Below are 24,808 nucleotides of genomic sequence, written 5' to 3' on the forward strand. Positions count from 1 at the left end.
ATGCCGCTCTTTAGACGCCGTTTAGTTCAGAGATATGTTTTAAATCTGTGGCTACTACTTGCATGAAATCTTAATTGTTTCTTTCGAACCTATGTTTGATATTATTAACTCACTTGCCCTATATACGCTCTTGATTCGGACTTAGGTTTTCTTTATATCAATTTTTTTCACTGATCTGCCTTTAATGTTTAAGCCTTCGCTTAGGCGCTGCAGATGCTCTCTCGCGTTTACCATGCTCCAAGGTTATTTGGTGTGTTTGCTTAGGGTATTAAAAACTGCGCTAAGAGCCCCCACACAAACTAAAGTCAGGGTACAAGAGGACCAAACTTGGATATGTAAGAGGGAATTTTGGCATTGATATGGCAGGTTGTTAAGGCACCAACAAAATTATCTTTAAATCCCTGATTGCAACCCTCAAGATGCGTATGCCGAATAGTACACAATAGGAACGAACACTCTGTGCTGTGAATTGGTGTCAGGATATTGTGGGAGGCTGATGGTTGGTTGTGCCGAAATTATAATCAATCGGGCACCACTGCACTCTCATAATTTCGGAGGGTGAGGAGCGACAAACTTCACCCTGCGTGCAAAGATGAGGTTCGACTGCTGACCGGCGATAGAGGCCACGCCTGATTAGCCAGAGGCAAGAGGCGTAGACCTGTTCCGTAATGAACCTCTTTACTTGGGTAAAGAGCAAACGCAGTATGTTACAAAAATAAGTCCAATAAAGCAACACCGTACACGGACGCGACGCAAATCACAAGCACAAAATGCACACGTGAACACAACAATTAACACAAAAAAGAAAACAACAGGGCAATTATCATACAACAACGCTTTGAGAAGGAAATACAATACGCAAGATTAGGACGAGAAACAGAAGCAACAAGACAAAAAGAAAAAAAGTTCAAGTTAGTGGGAGAAACGATGGCTTAGCTGCGGAGTGGCAAGGCCCGGTCACAGGGAGCGTCGGGCTGTGGTTCCTCGTCGCAGGGCTGATGGGGGATTGCGGATACGGGCGAACTTTGGCCTCGCGTCATCGGGGCCGCCGTCGCCGCCATCTACGCGGCAGACCCCCGCCTAGGCTCGCTTGCTGACTACTTCCCTGGCCTACCTCGCTCAAGAACACACGAACCGAAATCTCTAGACTAACTGCACAGTTCGCGGCGTTCCCGCTGCCGCTTTCTCGTGGAAACGAAAAACACCAAGACAAAAAAAAAAGACGCATCAGACGCCGTGTACAGAGGAATGCAGATCTTGAAATGGAAAGAAAAACACACGAAGGAATGTTGAAAGAATTCGGCATAAACCCTGATCCCACGAGGAGTGTCAGCGAAGTTTCCAAAGGGTGCAGGGCATTCAACCCGCTCCTGTTGTTTCTCAACTAGCAAGCCTTCGATGCCTTAACGGCGACAATACTAGGGGGTGGTGGAGTGGATTTGAGTGACTCCTCCAGCGTAGCGATGAGTAAGCCGTTCCCACGCGGGAGAGGTGGGGAGGGGGGGGGGGGGGGCTAAGTCTGCGCCAAAAATGTAAAAGAAGCAGAAGGCAGACACAAATTTTGTGACACTTGGCGGTCTTGGCTTGTTTTGCGAAATCTATGCCACACACGTGATGGCAAAATGTCATTTTTTTTAAAGCGACACATATCGACAGCAAACTCATGGCGTACATAGATATTTGCAAGCTGGCACTTGTCGCCCTTTCTGTTCAATATATATTTTCAATTTTGCCCCATTTTGTGTTACCTCCATTTTATATGTCAATCTCTGGCGAACTTTTTTCCCTCCATACTGCTCTCCTGCAATTTCTTCCGGACCCACGTTCGCTTATTGTTTCTCTTAATTTAGGAAATAAATTCTGATACAACTCTGTCGACTGATTTTCCCAGCTGAAGTTCGAAACACGCCGGCTAGATATACTAATTTATTAGCATTAGTGTTGCCGCACATAAACAATTCAATTTGTATAGTAGGTTCGCGTTTGAAGGTGTTCATTCGCCACATTACGCGCATCTGCACTCTAGAAGGTAGCACTCTAGCGCCAAACGCGTCAGCTAGCATGGCGTTGTTCACCACCGCCACACATTATTGCTGTTGCTTGGCCAAAAAGGTTTCCTGACAGCCAGAATAGACACTCGAAGCTAGCCATAAACATCGCAGAAAAGTATAATGTTCTGATCCCTTCGAGGTTATGGTGGCAGTCCCATCTCTCTTGTATATACGCAAATGATGTTACACCCCGCTCTCTCGCTTCACCGAGAGCAACAACTCAGCAGAAACGTGGAAATCTGTCATTAGAAATCAATATTTCACATGCAGTCTCGAATGGCAGTTCGACCATTTATTTTCTTTACGCTCTTTATTGATGATAGTATTTCATTTCTTTACGCTTTGATCTTGGCGCATGATAGCCTTAGATGCTTAGGCGCCAATCACGCCCCCCCCCCCCCCCTCACACACAGCAGTTCCTTCCTCGCGCCGAGCGATAAGTAAGCCAAGACTAATAAAAGCGTTCTCTGTAATATTTATTGCTGTGTCTAATGTTCACCATGAGTGAAATTGTTGATAAACTATGACTTTTGGCCACACCGGAATATCATTTTATTTAGCTGAAGAACGTAAGCAATGATTCGCTCGTAGGATAAAGAGCGAAACGAAGGTGCTGGAATAAATGCGAAGAAACGATGGCGGTATTTTAAATAAATTAACCCTCTAATGTCCACCCACAAACATTAAAGCCTGAAACCTAATGACTCTGAATAGACAGCCAATACATCATAAATTTCTAAGATAAATGCCATAAATTCACATTTGTGTCCAGAGATTCTGAGGAACTGTGTTCTAAGATATGAACAAATCAACGTTATTGCCTGCTGGACCCTTTCGCGCACCTGGAGAGGTGCTGCAAAGGATGCCGAAGGGCGCATGCCGTTGGCGTTTTGCAGAAAGGTGCACTACACTCGGTGCCACTGCTAACAGGCAAATTAGAGTCATATTAAAGAAAGGCACGGCTGCGTTATGGCACAAACCTCCCCGGTAGATAATAGTGAGTGGTTGGTGAATCCGCACTATGGTTAAAGAAAAAGCACTGCAAAAGTAGCCTGCTTTCTAGATGAACACTCGGTCACCGATTCCAACTGCCTTCGAAGCAATGGGATGGATTCATGCGCCGCGTCCTAGAACGAACGTTTAAATTACAAAACCCATGACGGAAATGTGCGTCAGACGCTTTTTCTGCTGAACGGTAGATATTAAGTCATTGGCGTAGCCAGGAAAGAACCGACATCAGAGAAGCCAGCCATGGTACCAGAATAAAGCCTGTAGCGCTGCACGTACCTGTCGAGGTGTGCCAAAATTAACATTTCTATTGTTTTTTTAACAACAATGGTGGGAGTGTTTGTTATAAAGGATGCGAAACGAAGCTGATATAACAAAAAGTAAAAGATTGGCTGAGAGGGACGGACTTCATATATTGTTATGTAATACCGCAAAACTATTGTTCGCTTCGCAACAAATGCCATTTAAAAATTTAGTTCATGCGACCGCCGCGGGTTCGATCCCGGCAGCGGTGGTCGAATTTAAATGAAGGCGAAATCCTAGAGGCCCGTGTACTGTGCGATGTCAGTGCACGTTAAAGAACCCCAGGTGGTCGAAATTTCCGGAGCCCTTTACTACGGCGTCTCTCATAGCCTGAGTCGCTTTGGGACGTTAACCCCATAAACCATAAACTAACCAGTTCATGCGTCGCAAAAGGTAAACAAATCATTGTCTTTTTCTTCCTATGACCCGCGGTCTACCTTTTTGGTGATTTGTGCAACCTTTGTGAATTAAACTTGGCGGCAATCACGGATAATAAAGAAGGAACATATAAGTTCTCTATAAGAATACAATTTTGGGAACATTCCTAAACGGCAGGTGTTTAGGAAAGAAAAATAATACTCACCATTCATAAGTATGAAGTCGACCACACGAAGAATTAGGCAAGAATTATAATTTGAATAAACGAGCTTGTAATCTCTGGGGTGCCATTTTTCTGTTTGTGATGGAAGCGCATTATTAAAGCAAGATTTTACAAAAACTTAATATCACGGAAAAAATTGCCGGAAAATAAAAATTGAGAATATTTTCGCAAGAATGTCGATTTTTAAAAAGCAAACTTTCGTGAGATTTATATGCGGGTTCGTTAGCTTCTCAACAGACAACTCAAAGAATACACCACTAGTAGACACCGTCTGGAACTGGCGTGTCTGATACTGTCTCGTGGTCTATTCTTTGCCATAGGCGAGCCCAGCCAGCGGGGGGGGGGGGGGGGGGGGGGTGTTGGCAAGCTGGACATTGCCCCTAACAGACACGTCGATGGCGGCGAAAATTTTAAACCATATTGCTCCCTCTTACCGAGAACACATAAGGGGGCGCTACCAAAAATTTTGCGACCCTCCTTCCCCATACTCCTCCGAATAGAGAGACGTGTGCGCGGTTACGCTTTATGTTGTCTCTTCCGAGGTTAGCGCGCCCATATGTCTTCATGAACGATCAACTGTCCACATTTAAACCATTGTTCTGACGAGATTAGGTCTTCATATTTGTTGCAATATCCTAAATCTGGTGGTAGAGATTAATCTAATTCTTACTCTCTTTCTGGACCCAGAATGAAAAGAAAAAGCCAGGCGGATTGGTAAGATTGAAAGAAAGCTTTCTTTCGTCACAGTTCAGGGTAGTACAGTAAAGCGTTGTTACTGCATCCCTACCACAAGATGAAAGGCACTTATGTGGTGGCATCTTGTAGAGGAGGGGGATTCATTGTTCATATAATAAAGCAAGGTTACAACTGCAATACATGCTCCTCTTACAATGCTACCAAAGCATTATAAATAGAATATATGCATAACAACTTAAAATTTTAGGAACTCTCTAGTGCATCATAAAGAAATGTTTATTGGCAGTAAGATTTTTACCATTCTCTAGCTGCAGACTTCGCTCAAACTATCGCGCATAAAGCGCGTAATGTCAGTCATGGTAGCTTTGAGCAACTGTGTTTTATCACGAACCAAAATCCAAAATTTTAGTTATCAGAAGTAACTCACCCAATAGTATCAAAATATGTAATTTTGAAGTAATACATTTTTCATTCCTTAAAAAATTATCCGCTTCTGTGCAACGTGCCAGCATCTCCGGAATTAATGACAGTAAAGAAAAATTTGTATTACGCCTTTCATTTTAGCAAAAGGCGCATTGTGGCGCAGGTATAACATGCGTGAGGACGTATGATGTATCCTAATACGACGACCATTTTGGCTCATGAATCAGACTCCTTTTCATGTGAAGAAGGACCACCGTGAGCACACATAGACGTTCTCGGCTTCAGGAAAGATTGCCAAAACTTATAGGACGTTTTTGTCTTGTTTTAGAATGATTTTATGGTAAAAGTACTGAAAAATAAATCATGCATTTAAGCTCCACCTAAATTGTTTAACAATTTAGCTAATGGTTTAATTTACATACATGCAGAATTGTTAAATCTCTACTTGATATTCATAGAACCCTGGGAGTCCTCATGCTAAGCCTTTTGTAGTGGTGCAGGGTTAAGCGATACGCCAGCCCCCTGCGCTGCGGTGGCAGGTACTGCCACCGGTGTCACTTGTTTAATACAGGTTGCTCTTCCCAGCAACGTTTCGCAAAGAATAATTTAACTGCCACATACCTCGGTGGTTGCTGTTCACAATGCGGTGGGCAGATTGTCATGGTGCCACAAGGTCACGTGCCCTAGCCGGGCCACCTACATCCTAGTTTGTTTCTGTGGCGATTTTTTTGGAATATTTCGCTCACAATCAATGACGCCGGCAACGCAGGATTTTCTGCGACACGAGCTCTCTAAAGTTATCGCATTATAAATGTACTTTTAGCGGAACATTCTGAAAATTTTTTTGGACATCGTCATCATGTCTTCACCGGAACGTTTGAATGTTGGAATTTGCTGTTGCAGTAAATCTCATATTGCACTGTCACTTCGATTGTCAAATATATAACTTTAGTCCTGCAGAGAGTAAATGAAAATGTGGCTTCTAACAAAAATGGAATGCTTTTATGTAAACGCCTCGAAGAAAAACGCTTTCCATGAGACGTTGCCACCAGCTAACTTTGGGAATGCTTTATAGCCTAGAAATAAAGTTCTTTATCTGAAAAACCAGTGAGATCAACAGTCACAGTAGATACAACTATAGTATTTCGTATTATAGGCATGTCGGTTATTTTCAAGAGAAATAGCAAGCTTAAAAATACGTGGTGTGTAATGATTTTCTTTTGACGTGCCTACTAGCCTTATAAAAGCTAATGTCAGTGTTATGAGTGAAGTAGCCTGGCTTTAAATTTTTTCTTTCCTATTTGCCGGAGGCATTGGGAGTTTTGTACTGGATTTACAAAAACCTGTTTATTCATCATTTACTTAATAACTTATTGTTTTTGCCAGCACGACACAACTCTATTTAAATCAAGCCCAGAGTACTAAACGCCTCGGAAAGCCTCGGATAAATGAGAAACAATTAGTAGTAGCACTTTTAAGGCGAACGGTGATTCTTAAGCTTCCCTCGTAATGAAATTAGCGACACAAATATCACGCGAAAAACTGTGGCCAATTCTTCGGCACACAAGCTTCTTGCCAGGAAAAACACAACCCAAGAAAGTGTAAATAAAATCGAACCTGATGTCTCGCTCACGTTGAGTGCATTGCTCATGTTGCGTACCACATTTCCGACCGGAGGCGTTTTATAGAATTTGCCATGATAGGGCATTTGACCTCTGTGAAAAGGAGAAAAACAGAGAAGAACATAGTAAATTAACCGTTGTTGATAACAATTCACCTTCAGGAGTGAGTTCTTGTATTCTTGCTGCACAGTAAAATGCATCACAAAAAGCGAGAAGTACTTTTTGCACATTGCGCATGGAACCATGTGTTGAAAACACCGTACATGTTATAACGTTTGCTGGTATAGCTAAACAATCTCTGACAGATTACGCCTCTTGGTAATGCTACTTTTGAGTGTCTATAATGCGGTACTCGAACTGAGATGACCGCATGCCGAACACGTACTGCTGAATTGAGGCGGCTCTGGGTTTCGACTTGCATAGCACGTGCAGCGCTCAGCGGCCAGTGAGCATCGCGTCGGGTGAACGGCAAGCGCGCTTCCGAGCACGCCACTCTGGTGCGATCTCTCTGAAGCGCTGCTTAACTTATCAGCGACGTCATGGGCGAGCAAACTAGTTTTCTCTACTCTTCATAAGAGCGTACTACTCTTCTGTACGGTTCACACCGTTTTTGTTGTTGTTTGCCTATAAAGACTCTTCACGCTGCCGCCGCTAACTCCTTCTTCATTTTCCTCCTCGCACTCTCTTCGCTTTCGCTGTCTTTCCTCCTCTGCAGCGCCCCGTGCTTCGTTACGCCTAGGCCAGGACAAGGCACTCATAGCAGGAACAGGCGTCTAAGAGATGCTCTCTAAAACGCTAGGCTGAAGCCTGCGCTTGTGGAAACAAGTTTTAAGGTAACGTTACTGTAAGACTGGCCTTCGGCTTTGGAATCATTCAGAATGTGGCGCTTAACGAAGAAGACGGCGAGAAACGCCGAACGCTCCGAAGCTCGAGCGCCGAACGCTCCGTCCCTCGTGCGTGCTCTGGACTGACGGCTGCCTCTGGTCTGTGCCTGGACTGTACAGCTGGTTGTTCGCGACGCTGTGCTTTACAAGACGTTGCTTATTACAAGTGATGGATGTGCCAACGATCCCCTCGCCCTGGAGCTTCGCACCCGCGCATTGCCTACCGCCTCCGCAATGCCTGAGACCGTCACCGAAAACAGCTTCACTGCTTCCGTCGGCTGTCTTCTGTTCCGGCGCCGCGCGGCAGCGTAATCCGACCATCTTCAGCGGCACAGATGACACGGACGTGATGGATTGGTTGGCCTCCTATGCACGCGTAAGCGCATACAATAATTGGGACGATAGCGTCAAGCTCAACAACGTTATCTTTTATCTGAGCGACGTAGCCAATGTCTGGTTTTGAAACCACGAAGCTGACTACTCAAGCAGGGCAGCTCTAAACACCAGTCTGAGAGGTCTTTGGCAGTCCCGCAAAGCGAAAGCTTCGCGCCGAGCATTGCTTGCGAATTCGGGCCCAGCAAACCGGTGAAAACTTCACCAGTTATATAGAAGTCGTCGACCTCTGCAAGCATGTCAACCCTTCTATGAACGAGGCCGACAAGATCTGACATATTATGAAAGGCATCGAGGATGACGCCTTCCAGATGCTCGTCGCCGAAGATCCCCACACTGTCTCCGGTGTCATCGGGTACTGCCAAAGCTTCGATGAGCTGCGCAAACAGCGGCTTTCTACCAGGCGTGCAGGCTTTCAGGAGGCCACAATTTCCAGCTTGGCTCTCCCAGGGGACGGTGCTCTGGACCAACAGGCGCTCCTCCAGCGCACCCTGCAGATTGTACATGATGAAGTCACACGCCAGCTATCTTTGCCTACCTGCCCGCCTACGCCTGCACCGTCGCTCACTCCCAACCTACAGCGTGTTATCGAGGAGCAGGTCGCTGAAGTCCTATCACCTCCTCCTCAGCCACCCCTGATCGCGGCTCTTCTGACGTACGCTGATGTCGTGGTACGGTCGCGGCCCTCACCTGCTGCCCCTGTCTACAGGCCACCTACCCGGCAATTAGAACCCCAGCCACCTGCAACTCCACCTTACCGTCCGGTTGCCTGCCCCCATCACAGCCGCAGCTACTCAACCCCCAGAGCACACAAGACAACCGCCTTATTTGCTACGCCTGTGGCGTCGCTCGCCACGTGGTTCGTTTGTGTCGCAGTTGTGACCACTGTTCCTACGATTATAGGCGTGAGCCGACATACGACCTGCCGCTGTCGTCCTCGCCGGCATCACAGGAGCCGCCTCCGGGTTCTTCTCCTAGTTACCATCCCCGCTCCCACCGCTCTCCGTCTCCTGGCCGCCGTTCCCGTTCTTCGATCATCCGCCGCCAACTCGCCGTCCACACGGGAAACTAGCGGCCGCAGTTCCGGAGGAAAGAAGTGCGTCACCAGCGACTCACTCAAGACTTCTTTCTGTGCCTGCCAATATTATTATCGTGCTCGTTGAGGGAGTCGCCGTCGAAGCACTTTTTGACGCTGGCGCAGCCATTTCTGTTCTCAGTCATACCCTGTGTCGCAGACTCAAAAAAGTGACCACGCCCCTTCCTGCTGTTTCTCTCCGCACCGCCAGCGGTCAGTACATTCTACAGTTAGCCGCCTGCACCGCCCGCCTGCTCGCTCGACGTTCCCTACGCAATCGAGTTCATCGTCCTCACCCGCTCCTCTCACGACGTTATCCTTGGTTGAGACTTCCTCTCCTCACATCACGCCGTGATTGACTGCGATGATGCCGGTAATGACACTCCCTTGGACGTACCCGGTGGTCCTGCCGCTACTGTGGTCGTCTCAGAGGACACAGACGTTCCGCCTTTCTCTTCAGTGCTGGTGCCTCTTTTTGTGCTGCTCCCTCAGATGCAACTGTCACTTATACCCCCTCTATACGATGCGCTGACGAGAAGTCTGTTTTGCTGCCTCATGCCGTGCTCACGATTGTTCGTGGCTCTAGCGCTATTTATGTGGGCAACCCATTCTCCTGCCCTCCCAATTTACACTGTGGCCAATCGCTTAGTAGTGTTGCCTTTCTCGATCCCGCCTCAGCATACCTCCTCGTCAATAGCACGACCGGCCTTCACATCAGCGCCATTACGCCGGTTCCTATCACCAATCAGTCTTCTGTAGATATTTTTCACCGTTCTCTCGACGCCGCCCTGACGTCTACCCACCGAGACCAGCTTGTCGCCGTTCTGCACCGTTTTCAACCTTCGTTTGACTACCAGCAACCTTCCTTGGGTCGCACCACCACTATTACCCACTGTATTGACACTATAACCCATGCCCCTTGCGCCAACGTCCGTACCGCGTGTCATCCGCTGAGTGCCGCCTCATTGACGAGCAGGTGACCGACATGCTCAAGCGCCATGTGATACACCCGTTGCACAGCCCGTGGGCATCGCCAGTGGTCCTGGTCAAGAAAAAAAGACGGTTCCATCCGGTTCTGCGTGGATTACCGTCGTCTGAACAACATTGCGCGCAAGGACGTTTACCCTCAATCCCGCATCGAAAATGCTCTCGACTCCCTGCAGGGCGCTGAGTGCCTTTCTTCATTGAACTTGCGCTCTGATTACTGGCAGGTGCCGATGGCGGAGGCCGATCGCCCAAAAACTGCATTCGTCACACACGACGGGCTCTAAGAATTTAATGCCATGCCCTTCGGCCTCTGCAATGTACCCGCCACATTCGAGTGCATGATGAACAACCTACTCCAAGGGCTCAAATGGCACACATGCTTTTGTTACCTAGAAGACGTTGTGATCTTTTCCCCGGACTTTCCGTCTCACCTCCAGCGCCTTGAGAGTGTTCTTCGCTGCCTGGCCGACAATGGCCTCCAACTCAATATGAAAAAGTGCCGCTTCGGAGCTCGACAGCTCAGTATTCTCGGATATGTCGTGTCGAAGGACGGCGTACTCCCGGACCCGGCCAAGTGGCGAGCTGTGGCCGAATTTCCGAAGACCACTTCTCTAAAAGACCTCAGCATATTCATCGGCCTCTGCTGCTACTTCCGCCGCTTTGTCCGCAATTTCGCCACTATCATCGACCCCCTCTCCAAGCTTCTTTACAGCCACGACCTTTTGGCCTGGTTGCCAGCCTGTAATGAAGCGTTTATGACACTCTGTCGCCTCCTGACCACTCCCGCAATTCTGCGCCACTTCGACCCTCGTTCTCTGACGGAACTGCACACCGACGCCAGCGGCGTCGGCATCGGTGCAGTACTCGCTCAGCGCAAGCAAAGCTTTGACGAATACGTTGTCGCTTACGCTGGCCGGACACTCGCAAAAGATGTAGCCAACTATTCTGTCACCGAGAAGGAGTGTTTAAGCATCCTTAAAGCGATCGTCAAAATTTTCACCTACCTGTACGGGCGCCCTTTTGACGTTGCCACTAATCACCACGCCCTCTGCTGGTTTTCCTCTTTGAAAGATCCCTCTGGTCGACTGACGCGCTGGGCTCTGCAACGCCAAGAGTACGACATTCGCTTTATCTATCGTTCCGGCCGCATGCATGCCGATGCTGATGCCCTCTCACGTTCGCTTATACCATCTGAGGTAGTGCCTTGTATATCCGCCCTGCTTTATTTGACGTGTGAGTCGCTGATATGGCTTCCGTGCAACGCAAAGACCCAGTGATCACTTGCTTTTTATATCTCTTACCTGGTCAATCGCCTCGACCTCCTTCCTATGCTCTCTGCCGTCAGTCCCACCATTTCGACATTCGAGACGACCTTCTTTACCGCCGCAACTACCGCCAGGATGGTCGCAAGTGGCTTCTCGTTACTCCGACACATCTGCGCTCCTTCAATTGCTCTTCCTACTATGATGATCCCCAGTGTGTCCATGGCGGATTCTTGACGACCTTCACCCGTCTACGACAGCGGTACTACTGGCGTGGGATCGCCCGGTATGTCAACCAGTTCGTTCAGTCCTGCACCACATGCCAGATACCAGAAACATACACCTGGCGAACCTGCCGCTCCTATGCAGCAGCTGGCTTGCGCAGCACAGCCTTTGAGCGTGTTGGCATCGATTTCTACGGGTCTCTTCCTAGCACATCAACTGGCAACCGCTGGATCATCGTTGCTATCGACCACTTTACACGCTACTCAGAAACGTCGCTTTACCATCCGCTACAGCCCACGACGTTGTATCCTTCATTCTCCTTCGCATCATGCTTTGCGATGGTGCGCGGAAATAGCTGCTCGGTGATAGAGGTCCGGCCTTTCTCTCAGAAGTTGTTCAAGCTCTCCTTCAGGAATGCAACATCGTTCACCGCATTAGCTCCGCCTGCCATCCCCAGACAAATAGCATAGTTGAGCGTTTTAACCGCACCCTCGGTGACATGCTGGCTCTGTATGTTGCCTCCGACCATTGTAACTGGGACAGCGTTCTTCCTTTTATCACATACGCTTATTGCTCTGCTGCTCAAGCCACCACCGGCTTCTCTTCGTACTTTCTCCTGTACTGCCGTGAGCCTTATTGCACAATGGACACCATTCTACCTTCCCGCACTGATGCTTCCAAATTTACAACGCTTTCTCAAACCGCAACTTATGCCGAAGAATGCTGACAGCTTGGCGGTCCTTCACTTCTCACGTCCAGCAGCAGCAGAAAAGCACCCTTGATCCCCCTGCACTTCCTCCCGCTTACCCTCCTGACTCTTTAGTCTGGCTCTGGGTACCCTCCTCAAGTCCCGGCCTTTCCTCTAAACTTGTTACCAGGGACCCTACCGTATCTTCATCAGACATCCCGCGTCAATTACCCCATAGAACCCCTTGCGCCATCCCCTGATCATCGTCGCCGAGGCCGCGCCATTGTCCGCACGACCCGGCTCAAACCACACTACGACCCCGCCCTCGTCACATCGCCCTAGGCCGCCAGGATGGCGCCCATTCGCCCGGGGGGAATTGTAAGACTGGCCTTCGGCTTTGGAACCTTCAGAGGCTGGCGCTTAATGAAGAAGTCGACGAGAAACGCCGAACGCTCCGAAGCTCGAGCGCCGAACGCTCCGTTCCTCGTGCATGCTGTGGACTGACCGCTGCCTCTGGTCTGTGCCTGGGCTGTACCGCTGTTTGTTTGCGACGTTATTCTTTGCAAGGCCTTCCTTATTACATTGCAGTTCCCACTAAGAAAATTGAGGCCAACATCATGCGCAAACGTGCAATAAAAACAGCCGCAAATGTTGTACAACTGCAATATATTTCTGAAAGGGCAAAGCAGAAAAATATTTCAGAAATTAGCGGGATTCGAGTGAGTTGCAATACTAGCAGAAATCTTTTTTCTTTGCTGTAGTCGACAACCTGGTCATTGCTGGATCGCCGTCCGATGTATGCTGACAGGCGACCTGTCGGGGGTTCTTGATGTAAATCGACGCTCTTTTGAGCTTTTATTCTATTCTGTGCTTCGAATGGCTTCGAGTCAGGTATGGAGCGCAGGGCTGTGTAATTGAGCATGTAGAGTATAGAGTTTGTATGTTTAGACATTGTCACCGCTGCCAAGTGTGTGTACACTGCATTTGACAGCGAGAAGGCGGCTTAGACGCCCATAGATGTACCTAAGGCCGACGGAGAGCGGTCTATTGCAGTAGATCGTCAAAGATCGAAACAGCTGCCACGCTCAGAGCACTGCTTATGTTGGAGGGCAGAATGGACTGAAAGAGGTGCACGAAATCACCGATATTGAAGAAAGCAGCAAAGTACGGTGCCGAGCTGGGAAACCTGGCTTTCGGCGGTGCACGTTAAAGCTGCGAAAACACCCAGAAATACAGTGGCGACCTGATAACAATGCCTACCTCGAATGAAAAAAGGGGGAGAAGACAGAGCCGTTATCATTAGCGAGAGGCTGTGGGATAAACCAGTGTGCGGCCACCGCTTGATATGAGGCCCGGCTGATTGCGTTCAGGCTTTCCTTTTAGGCCTCCTTTAATGAAATCTGCTCTCGATAAAAATATTGCACAGAAACGTTTTCATTTAAGAATTCTAGAGCCATTAACATGCTCAGAAGCACATGTCGGATCATTTCTTATTCAAAAGCAGCCAGAGTAAATAAAGAAATAGGTTCAGCTGCTCGGAAAGTTTTTCTCTTGAACGTCTTATAAGGGCACCGATCTACGTGTGTTCATATAACTATGACAAAAGCAAGGCTTCTTACTTGCCATTGCTAACGGCTATAATTTTAAGGCAGCAAACCTACTCTACTTTTCCAAGTGCATATTTGCAGTATGTTTTACAAGGGACGCGTAATATGTCTGTATCGGTATCTCCCCACATTCTTGCACTTTCGTGACTGCAGTATGTTCTATATAAACAATTCCAATACATTTTCACAACAAGTAAGGCCACGACAGGCGCTTAAAGCATGACTTGTAGCGTAGTAGCACGACATGAAGCTTTCCAGGCCCAGTAGGACGCCTTTAGAATGAAAAAGGGCGGAGGATGCCAAGGGAGGTAGCGAATTTTCAATGGAAATTGTTTATGAACTCAGATTTTCATGTATTGTAATACTTTACTAGAAATGAACAATATATCCGCAGTTCTCTTCTTGGAATGTTCAATTTTCTTGCTATTAAAGTTCTTGCGATCCTCAACAGCGTTCCCCTTTGGTTTTTCATGGCAGTCTTAACTGCTTAATGGTAAGGATAGAAGAACATTAAAGGAAACATTTTGGTACGCATAAAATGATTGGACTATTGCCTTTAATATTCATATAACAGTAGCTCACAACATTACAATATTCAAAACTTTTGTTCAGGATTATTGGCCTTGATAAAACTAGCACTGCAATTCTCTACGAAATAAGCCGTCACTTCATTGATATCGGTAAGCGCTTAAAAGTTGCACCCACTACTGCTTTTGCTCATTTTATCTCTATTATTTTGAATGATCCGCGCATCACTTGATAGCCAATGTGCAGCCGGCAAAATTTTTGAATTCCTATGTGTACCTTATAAAAGACTTGGTACGGCTAAACAGCTCGAATATTCATGCTGTAACTTGACGCGTGCCGTGGTATTTGCAGGTCCATTCTTTTTATTAAAATGCTTAAGTGGAATAACTGTTTGAATAATTAAAAAAATGGTGATCTTCATAGTCTGCAACTATGAAGAGCCAGACCAAAAGGGATGCATAGCAATGCTTCTGGCGGCGCATTCACGCTTAATCTGGGTAGACGATTGTTTAGCATAGGAGGAGAGGCAGTTTATTCAAATGAAGAAGCGAGATGAACCAGTATTATTGCTTCATGTGTTTCTTTTTTCTCTTCGCAGCTGCAGACGATGCGGATTTCTAATAATTTTTGGTCCAATCAGCTAAGTACTCCCCTGAAGCATGATATGAAAAAAATGCCGCTAAATACCACCACATGCGGCAAATATCAGCATCAATATGCCAGCGGGTTAGCCGGGAGGAGCCCTTAAAAAGTGAAAATGGAGATGCAATAATCACTAAAGTTAAAAGATATGGCCGATTGTACCTTGGCAGAGCTAGAAAATAGTACCCAATGACTGAGAACAGTTTCGACTTTGTCCTAGACAAAAGATTGCAGTACCAACTAGCAGGTTGAGAGGCAGGCCCTGTTTTTCTCCACCAGCGCAGTAATAATGTTGTCTTGGCTAAGTAATAAACTTATGAGGGGCAAAAAGCAATGCGTCGCCCTGCCCTTCGTTGCCTATGTGACGTGTACAATGCACAGGGGAAATCGTTTAAGCCTTTGAACAGCTAAAACTACCCCTTACGTGTATTACTGCTTCCACTGGCATTAAAATATAATGAAAATTACGTTCTTGCTGGAGCAAAAATGCCCCTTCTCAATTTTAATATTGTACCTTTCTAAAAGCGCATACGAAAGATGATTTCTGGAGGCAGGGGCTTAACTACAAGGAGCCAAAGGAAACCGTCGTCTACTGCTTACACAGAGGTATAAAAGATTCACGAGAATATTTTTGAAAGTTGCGTTCAAATGTATGCATTATATATATAAACGGCTGTTACGTCTCGCCTACAACGCGCGGTATAGCCGGCGCGGATGCAACGGACGCCGCGGCTTCGTTCATCGCGGCCGCAACGCCTCCCGCCAAGCGCGTCCAGGCAGGTTTCAGTGCCACGTGTCGTCGTGCGTGCGTGTGTGTGTGTGTGTGCATGTTTTGCCCACGCTTGTCAAAGCGCGGCAGCCGGGGAGAGGAGCTCCCCAACTGGGAGGCGAGGAGGTCTGACCGGCGCCGGCCTGGCGGACGCGCCCGTCACGTCTGGACATGTCGAAGCGACGCCGTATCGGATGACTCTTCCCAAGCCGTTCCCTCTTGCCCTCGACTCCGATGGTATAAAACGCCGCTGCCCCGGACGCCGAGGGAGACTTCGATTTCTTCCTGCGAGTAACGTGGTCGCCCTGACCGGCTGCTCTTTTGCGATGCCAGAATAAACAAGTTGTTCTGTTGCCAGTCGACTCATCCTTTGCCGGCACCTTCGGATGTTTCCAGCTTTGCCCCAGGCCGCCAGGCCAACGCTACCCTTGGGGCTTGCAACCCAAATGCAACAACTGGTTGCCAGCGGTGGAATCGCGACAACGCAGGCCAGCAGCGAAGATATGCGGTCAATTGTATGCTGAGCAGCACAACGACCATCCGGGAGCAGTGCAACGAGCCCTGTGTGATGACTGGTTGCCTGCAGCGGAACGACTGCGCTGAATTCTTGGCTGCGAGGTTTGGTGAGTGCGGGACTTTCTTCTTCTGAGTTTTGCCAGGCTTTTGTTAGTGTCAGAAACAGAGCTGGTAATTGTGGTTGTCGTTGCTGCCGGGTTAGTTTGCGGCAAGACAATAGTAGGCAGTAGAGAAAGCAGCATTCGGAGCAGCCATGGATTTGAAGTCGTTGCGCAAACCGAAATTGCTGGAGCTTGCAAGAGAGTTGGGTCTGGATGTCTCAGACAAACTCAGAAAACCAGAACTGCTAAGGGCTATTCTTGAGTTGGAGGCTGAGGATGACGAGCTGTCGGAATGCCTTGAGACCATTGAGGAGAGGGAACAAAAAGAAAAAGAGAAAAACGAGCGCGAACGTAAAGAGCAAAAAGAGAAAGACGAGCGCGAACGTAAAGAACAAAAAGAGAAAGAGAAAGAAGAGCGCGACCGTCAACACGCTTTGGAAATGAAGCGTCTCGAGGTAGAGATGGAACGCGCTCGTAATGGAAGTCAGGCACACGGTGCAGGAGAACGGGTATCGTTCAAAATGACTGACCTGATGCGGCCGTTTAAGCTTGGAGAGGACATTGGTTTGTTCCTGGTTAACTTTGAGCGAACGTGCGAGAAGCAGGGGTTCTCTCGGGAAACGTGGCCACAGCGCTTGCTCACTTTGTTACCCGGCGAGGCGGCCGACGTAGTCGCTCGCTTGAAGAGAGAGGAGGCAGAGGATTTCGACCAAGTGAAATCGAGTCTGCTAAAAAAGTACAGGCTGTCAGCGGAGGCGTTCCGTCGGAAGTTTCGGGAAAATGAAAAAGGCAGAAATGAGTCATATACAGAGTTTGCCTACAGGCTTATGTCAAACATGCAGGAGTGGCTCAAAGAAGAGAAAGCGTTTGGTGACCACGAGAAAATTCTGCAGTGTTTCGGGCTAGAACAGTTTTATAGTCGGTTACCTGACAACGTGCGGTACTGGGTCTTGGATAGGCCAGACGTTAGTACAGTGGCTAAAGCCGCCGAGCTAGCCGAGGAGTTTGTGACGCGTCGGGCTCGCGGAGCTAAGGACGGTCAAAAGGGTGAATTTGGCTCCAAGTCTGAGAGGCCGAAGTTCACACCCATGAGAGCAAGGGGGGACACGCGTAGTGCGGATGCGAGTGAAAGCAGTCCGACCGAACGTAAGGAGACGGCGGCAGCCGAAGCCGAACGCAGAAAGCGGTTCGAGAGGAGGCAAGCGCGCGTGTGTTATACGTGCCAGAAGCCGGGTCACTTTTCGGCGCAGTGTCCAGAAACAAAAAGAGAAGTCGTGTGTTTGTCATTATGTAGCACTGACGAGAACATGAAGCTTCTCGAGCCTTACATGCGAGACTTCCTCGTGAAAGGGAAAGAGTGCCGAGTGCTTCGTGATTCCGCAGCTACAATGGATGTAGTTCACCCCTCTTACGTAGAACCCGATATGTTCACGGGCGAGCGCGCATGGATCAAGCAAGCCGTGGAAGCTCATAGCGTGTGTCTGCCCGTAGCAAAAGTGCTTATTGAAGGACCTTTCGGAGCACTTGAGACGGAGGCCGTAGTGTCATCTAGGCTGCCCCCCCAGTACCCGTACCTATTTTCGAACAGGTCCGATCACCTCCTGCGCGAGAAGGGGCTTTTGTTTGGTGAGGCTAGCGTTCAGGCCTTAACCAGACCGAGAGTTCGGGAGCTCGCTGCAAAGGCGGTAGTTGCGGGGCCGACGTTGTCGAGCAATGAGAAAGGGTCGGAGGCGCAGCAAGCTGATATTCAGAGCACGTCCGAACTGAATAAAATTGAGCCTGTAGCGTTGAAGGCACCAGGTACTGGAGAGGAAATGCCCGACACGGGAAAGTTAGAAGAGCTTCCGGTCGAGCTTCCGGGAATAGGCTCAGTGACGAACAGGGAAGACACTGATCAGGTCATTAGTGACTTAATCATTAAAGCACCGCTGTCGGCTGAGCAGAAATCCGAACTACACCAACTCTTACAAGAGTTTCAAGGTCAGTTCTCTGAGAGGCCTGGTAGGACTTCTATCCTTACTCATGATATAGAACTTACCTCCCCAGAGCCAGTACGATCCAAGGCGTACCGGGTGTCACCCCGCCAGCGCGATATTATGGAGGCTGAGGTAAAGAAAATGCTACAGCTCGGTGTTTTTGAGGCGGGTGAGAGTGATTATACCTCCCCTTTGATTTTAGTTGAGGTACCGGGCAAGGAACCTCGTCCTTGCGTCGACTACCGCAGGCTTAATTCCATTACTAAGGATCAAATTTATCCGATCCCTAACATCGAGGAGCGCCTTGAGAAAGTTAGTAGCGCTCAGTTCATTTCAACCCTAGATCTTGTCAGGGGTTATTGGCAGGTTCCACTTACAGAAGAGGCTAGTAGGTATGCGGCGTTCATTTCACCAATGGGAACATTCCGTCCTAAAGTTTTGAGTTTTGGTTTGAAGAACGCGCCATACTGCTTTTCAAGCCTCATGGACAAAGTGTTGCGGGGACAGGAAGAATTCGCTTTACCGTATTTAGACGACGTAGCGATATTCTCCGCATCCTGGTCTGAGCATATGGCACACTTGCGGGCAGTGCTAACCCGCCTGCGCGAAGCGGGCTTGACAGTCAAGGCTCCCAAGTGCCAATTAGCACAGGCCGAGGTTGTCTACCTCGGTCACGTGATTGGACAGGGTCGTCGCCGCCCCTCTGAAATAAAGGTGGCCGCTGTGCGAGACTTCCCGCAACCGCGCACGAAGACCGATATTCGGTCGTTCTTAGGTGTCGCCGGCTACTATCAGAGGTACATCCCCAGGTACTCCGATATCGCGGCTCCCCTGACGGATGCTCTAAGAAAAACAGAGCCCCAAACAGTCGTCTGGAGCGAGACAAAGGAAAGAGCTTTTAGCGCCCTAAAGAGCGCCCTAACAAGCCAGCCTGTGCTACGATCGCCAGACTACACAAAAGGGTTCGTTGTTCAGTGCAATGCTAGTGAGCGAGGCATGGGCGTTGTACTGTGCCAAAGGGACAATGGAGAAGTGGAACACCCCGTCCTGTATGCTAGTCGTAAGCTGACCTGTCGTGAGCAGGCGTACAGCGCCACCGAGAAAGAGTGTGCGTGTCTCGTGTGGGCCGTTCAGAAATTGTCATGCTACCTAGCCGGCTCGAGGTTTATCATTGAGACGGATCACTGCCCTCTCCAATGGCTGCAGACCATATCTCCCAAAAATGGCCGCCTCCTGCGCTGGAGCCTCGCTTTGCAACAATATTCCTTTGAGGTACGTTACAAAAAGGGGAGTCTCAACGGTAACGCCGATGGCTTAAGTCGAAGCCCCTAACGTAGGAATCCGCCTCAAAGTTGTTGGTTACTGATGTTTTCTTCCTGAGGCAGGATTTTTAACATATTGCTTTTGTTTAGTGTTTCAAAGTGATTATGTGCTTTCTAGTGCAATTTTCCAATTTGTGGACGCGTTCTGAGTGCTGCTTGACTACTGTAAGGAACTAGGCAGTAGTATAAAAGGGGAAAGAGCCTGGCAGAGCTTAGTGAGGGTTGTCTCGTGCTTGCTGACTGAGCGGTTGCGTTTCGGCGTAGTTCTAACGCTTGCTGGGAACGAGCACAAAAATGGCAACTCTCCCGAAGTGACTTTGCAGTGTCCTATGTGATCCTGAACCCGAGAACGAGGCCTTCTCTGTGCGCTGCGCTCAAGCAACATCGAGGGACGATCGGTTTCGATTACGAGCATCATCGAGCGACATCCCTCTGGACAGCGGATGCAGTCCCCTGACCATCGGGATCTCCTTCTCCCGGCGGGGCGGTCTGTTACGTCTCGCCTACAACGCGCGGTATAGCCGGCGCGGATGCAACGGACGCCGCGGCTTCGTTCATCGCGGCCGCAACGCCTCCCGCCAAGCGCGTCCAGGCAGGTTTCAGTGCCACGTGTCGTCGTGCGTGCGTGTGTGTGTGTGTGCATGTTTTGCCCACGCTTGTCAAAGCGCGGCAGCCGGGGAGAGGAGCTCCCCAACTGGGAGGCGAGGAGGTCTGACCGGCGCCGGCCTGGCGGACGCGCCCGTCACGTCTGGACATGTCGAAGCGACGCCGTATCGGATGACTCTTCCCAAGCCGTTCCCTCTTGCCCTCGACTCCGATGGTATAAAACGCCGCTGCCCCGGACGCCGAGGGAGACTTCGATTTCTTCCTGCGAGTAACGTGGTCGCCCTACCGGCTGCTCTTTTGCGATGCCAGAATAAACAAGTTGTTCTGTTGCCAGTCGACTCATCCTTTGCCGGCACCTTCGGATGTTTCCAGCTTTGCCCCAGGCCGCCAGGCCAACGCTACCCTTGGGGCTTGCAACCCAAATGCAACACGGCGTGCTAATGTTTATGTCCAGCACATAATCTCACAAATGAGTCCATAATATGCAAGTATGTATTTTTTCACTTCCTATTCCATACCTCAGGTTGCCGTCAGATGCCAGTCTCGCTTGAATACTACCACGCGTGACATGGACCTTGAGGGATTTCCATTTGGTAGCTAAATACGAAATGGCAGATGAAACAGGTGCCATTTGGTAGATAAAAGAGGTAAACGCTAGTGGCATGGCCAGCTGGTGACGGCGGCACGTCGTGCCGTCATAGAGGTGTGAGCGGCCCAAATAAACGACCTGGCAGACGTATATGAGGGCGCAGAGTGTGAGCTGGCTGTGATCGAAATTTATTTCTGGCTTACTCAGATGTGTGAGTCAAGAGCGAAAGCGAAGGGGGTTCTTTCTCATTTGTCGATATGTCTTGTGTTAAAGCGCTATGTCGAAACTCTTTGCTGAGCGATGGTGGGCGACTATATGTCAATCTCTCTCCTCGATTTCCTGCTTTTGGCACAAGACATTTGAAGGGCCCTTTAAATAGGCGGTCATCAAATCTCCGCAGATTTTAGCACTACCTGGACAACTCACAATGTTTCATAATAGTTTTAGAGATTAAGAGGGGCTTGAAGCTGGCAGCTGCGAGTGTAATTATTAAAAGCTTCATACAGCTTCGCACACCAGTAACGTGAATCCGACAAAATTGCCTGTTAAATAGTGGTATAACGCCTAAACAGCATTGTCGCCGCTCAGCTGTCTGTTGGGCCTGCTTAATGGTGATTCCAGTGATCGCACTTTCTTAATCAGGAGCAGTTCTTTCCTATTCTCGGAATCACGAACTTGCGAGTGGCGATCCTCCCGTCAGTGAAGCTTTCGCTCCATTGAATTGCTGCTCATAAACTCGTTAATCACATAGTTATTTGTTTCGCTCACGTTCGTGGCAACGTCGGCGGAGTTCGAACGCATACGGCTCGGGCAACCTGTATTCAGTGCCATGGGCATGATATGCAGAGATGCGGTACGCTTTCAGGGAATGGGCCACCCAGCGATACAGTCACGATGAAACGACGGCCCTTTCCGACGCGTCGTAACGCCACCGTATACAAAACTCAACTTTCCCGGTTGACATCGCATTCCATTTGATCTCTCGCTAACATCTTGCGCTGCTGAAATGCTTCGCTGTAGTAGAATGGCTACTTCCTGAAACAATTCATCTTAAGTTATTATTGTATACGTTGCTTTTACACCATTTCTTTCCCCAGGAACCATGCACTGAATTTTCGTAAACGAACAACTCGCAGAAATTTGTTCATAATTCCAAAGCACCGTTTTGTTATCTTAAGCTAAAGTGTCTTTGGCATATGCATCTTCGGTGTAATGTGCCCAAGATGAAGGACAGCCAGGTTCTGTTAGCTTACATCCGCAACCTCCAGCTTTCCAGGGCTTTATGCAGTGCTGAATGTCGCTAAATATTAAAATATAGAATTTAAAATGATATTGGTATCCCTTGGGTTATTTTCAGACTTACGTGGTGCCGTTCACCTTGTAGTAGCTTGTGTAATTCATGCCATTTTGATCAATATGTTGAATTTCAAAGTAAGTGCAACTTCTTCCGCCGGTCATATGTCTTCTAAAATTCTGGGTATGCAGCCAAAAAAGTCTCGATATGTTAAAGGCCTGAAAGTAAGTTTGACACCTAGTGTTAATTTTATAGTCACTGCATGGCGCTCAGCGAATAGGCGCTCTTGACCTATTGGGTGTGATCGCTTTGGTGCTCCCAATGATTTATTGACCCTTTAACTTCTTGAGCGTTATTGGCAATCCGACGCTCCCTTCGGCGCTAGCTTTCTCGCGATGAAAACTCATGAATGCCAAAAAATATCTCCCCAAAACAAAAGTTGTGCATTACCGACACTGACCACTATAAAGAGGCACAGAAACTGCTGTTCCTTTCTGAATCTATTATGTTAGGTCTATTTGCTTCTCAAAGGCGTTGTTTTTCCATGACTCACCATAATCAACCTAGCCACGACCAGTGCTGGCGTAAGGCCTGTCTCATATCTCTAATTATCCCTGGCGTGTGCTAGCTGAAGCCGCTTTATCGCAGCAAATTTATAAGCTCCTCCGCCCACTTGGCTTTAACCACCTCTTGCTACGCTTTATTTCTATTTGAATCCAAGCAGTAGCCCTTAACGACCCTTGCTTATCATTTCCTCACCTCACGTGTCATGACTGTGCCCATTTATTCTTCATTCCGCCTGGTTTGTTATTAACTGCCTTTGTTTCCTCATTAATCGTTTTCTTTTTCTTAACTCGCTGCGCTTGCAAAAAATTATATTGCAAACTTTTTGTTAACCACTACGCGTCCGCGCCATAGGTGAGTACTAAGGAAAACAAAGCTCTTGTATAATGGTATGTGCCTAAGTCCGAGCGGAAGTCGTTTTGCGGTATCATGGCCACCTGGTTTGCACTGTTGAAGCCGCGCGCTGCACTACGAAATTCTGGGCAAATGTTTAAAAAAGTACCCCACATGCTTCCCACTTATGTGGAATTGTTAACTCCTCTTCATGACCTCAGAGTGCCCGCGAAAGGCATTCCACCTGAGTCTTACTACCGTAGTAGATTTACTCCTGTGGCTTGCATCTGCGGTCAATACCTGTCCGATCTTGCTGTATTGTCGTACTAATTCAGACACTTCGCTGCCTACGGTGAACTGCTGCTTCCCTCTTATGCTGTTGATCATTAGTTTTGTTTTTTGTATATTATTTTCTGAACGAACCGTTAAGCTATCCATGCAGTGCATTATGTTTTTATTAGTGAACGGCTGATTACAAGCGTATTGTTCGTTATCTTTCAATCCCAATTCTGCTTAATGCCGTCTTCTAGATTAGTCGTGTAGATATGTGGAGGTCGTGTAGAGGTCTTGTCTGCTTCCTTCACAGCCTTTCTGTTCTGTATTATATAATTTTTTTTGCGTGCGACGGACTGCGATCACTGCTGTACCTCTACGCCGGGGTTTGTTTAAATGTTCAAAGATTTTTGCTTCAATAACTACAAAAGCTACGTCGCTGAGGTCTGTATAGGTGGATGGTGCAGGACGGCGAACATTGCGCGATGAAGCTCAACAATTAGACAAATAATTACCAATAATTAACTATTCACCACTCTTATTCGACTTTTTTATTATATTTTTATTGTTTTATTCTAAGCGTGATAATATTGCGAAATTGTAGGCCCCTAATAACAGTGCCTGTGCTATAAATGTCCTTAATCCGCAATGTGGATCGAAATATCGAAAGCTCAAATTGAGCAATTGAGAGCTTGGTGAGTTGTCTTTCCCGCAGTACATAAAATCAATTGACGTCGCAGCAAGTGGTAGCATCTCCGAAATCAAGTTAACTTTTTTATATCATCCAATAATGGAGTCTGTACTCGGCGTATAAGAAACGCAAGCTACGTCCAGTTAGAAATATTCCAGTCAGCGAGCTTTCCAAACCAAATTTTGGACGTGGGATGTTTCAAGACCTCCGGGCGAAAAAAATGTTTTGAAATCAGGCCTAATCAGCAAGAAAATGTTGGAAGACAAGCTAGCAAGCTGTTTCTTTTTAAATATTTATTCCCACGTTCCCCGATGGACATAAGAAACGCCTTATCAACATAATGAAGTATTCTAAATTAACCTGAAAAGAAAAAAAAAAGATTCATAGCGCAGACTTTAAGAAAAAGTGCAAGTTTGAAATGGTATTCATGTCTGTACAAACCGAAGAAAAGGGCTATGGTCACTGTATGTCACGTTGTATAGCGCCTCCACATTCCGCCGTTGTGTAAGATGGGCGACCATATTAAGTCAATTTAATTTTTAGTCTTGCTTTTCGGGGCCTTCAAAGGTAATTACATGATAGAGGAGAAACGCTGGAAGACCATGTACTGTGCGATTTCAATGCACTTTGAAGAGCCCCAGGCGGGCGAAATTCCTTGAGCCCTTCACTATGGCGTCATTCATAGCCTGAGTCGATTTGGGACGCTAGACTCCCTAAACCAAACCAAAGTTAAGTACCTGTTCATCAGCTTGTGGGAGAAACTATGCATAATCGGAAAA

At 48.0% G+C, this 24,808-nt stretch overlaps 1 protein-coding gene across 1 annotated transcript in view; it reads right to left on the reverse strand.

Annotated features, from left to right (window-relative positions):
- The window catches only part of LOC144134872 (uncharacterized), a 34,719-nt gene that overhangs the window by 2,963 nt on the left and 6,948 nt on the right, over positions 1–24,808 (reverse strand). The window contains exons 2-4 of the mRNA XM_077667685.1: positions 22,238–22,386; positions 6,700–6,797; positions 3,946–4,035 (exon numbers count right to left, since the gene is read on the reverse strand). Coding sequence (XP_077523811.1) covers positions 3,946–4,035; positions 6,700–6,797; positions 22,238–22,386 — 337 coding nt within the window. The remainder of the gene's footprint in view (positions 1–3,945; positions 4,036–6,699; positions 6,798–22,237; positions 22,387–24,808) is intronic.

This window comes from Amblyomma americanum, chromosome 5, assembly GCF_052857255.1.
Source record: "Amblyomma americanum isolate KBUSLIRL-KWMA chromosome 5, ASM5285725v1, whole genome shotgun sequence".
Lineage (NCBI taxonomy): Eukaryota > Metazoa > Arthropoda > Arachnida > Ixodida > Ixodidae > Amblyomma > Amblyomma americanum.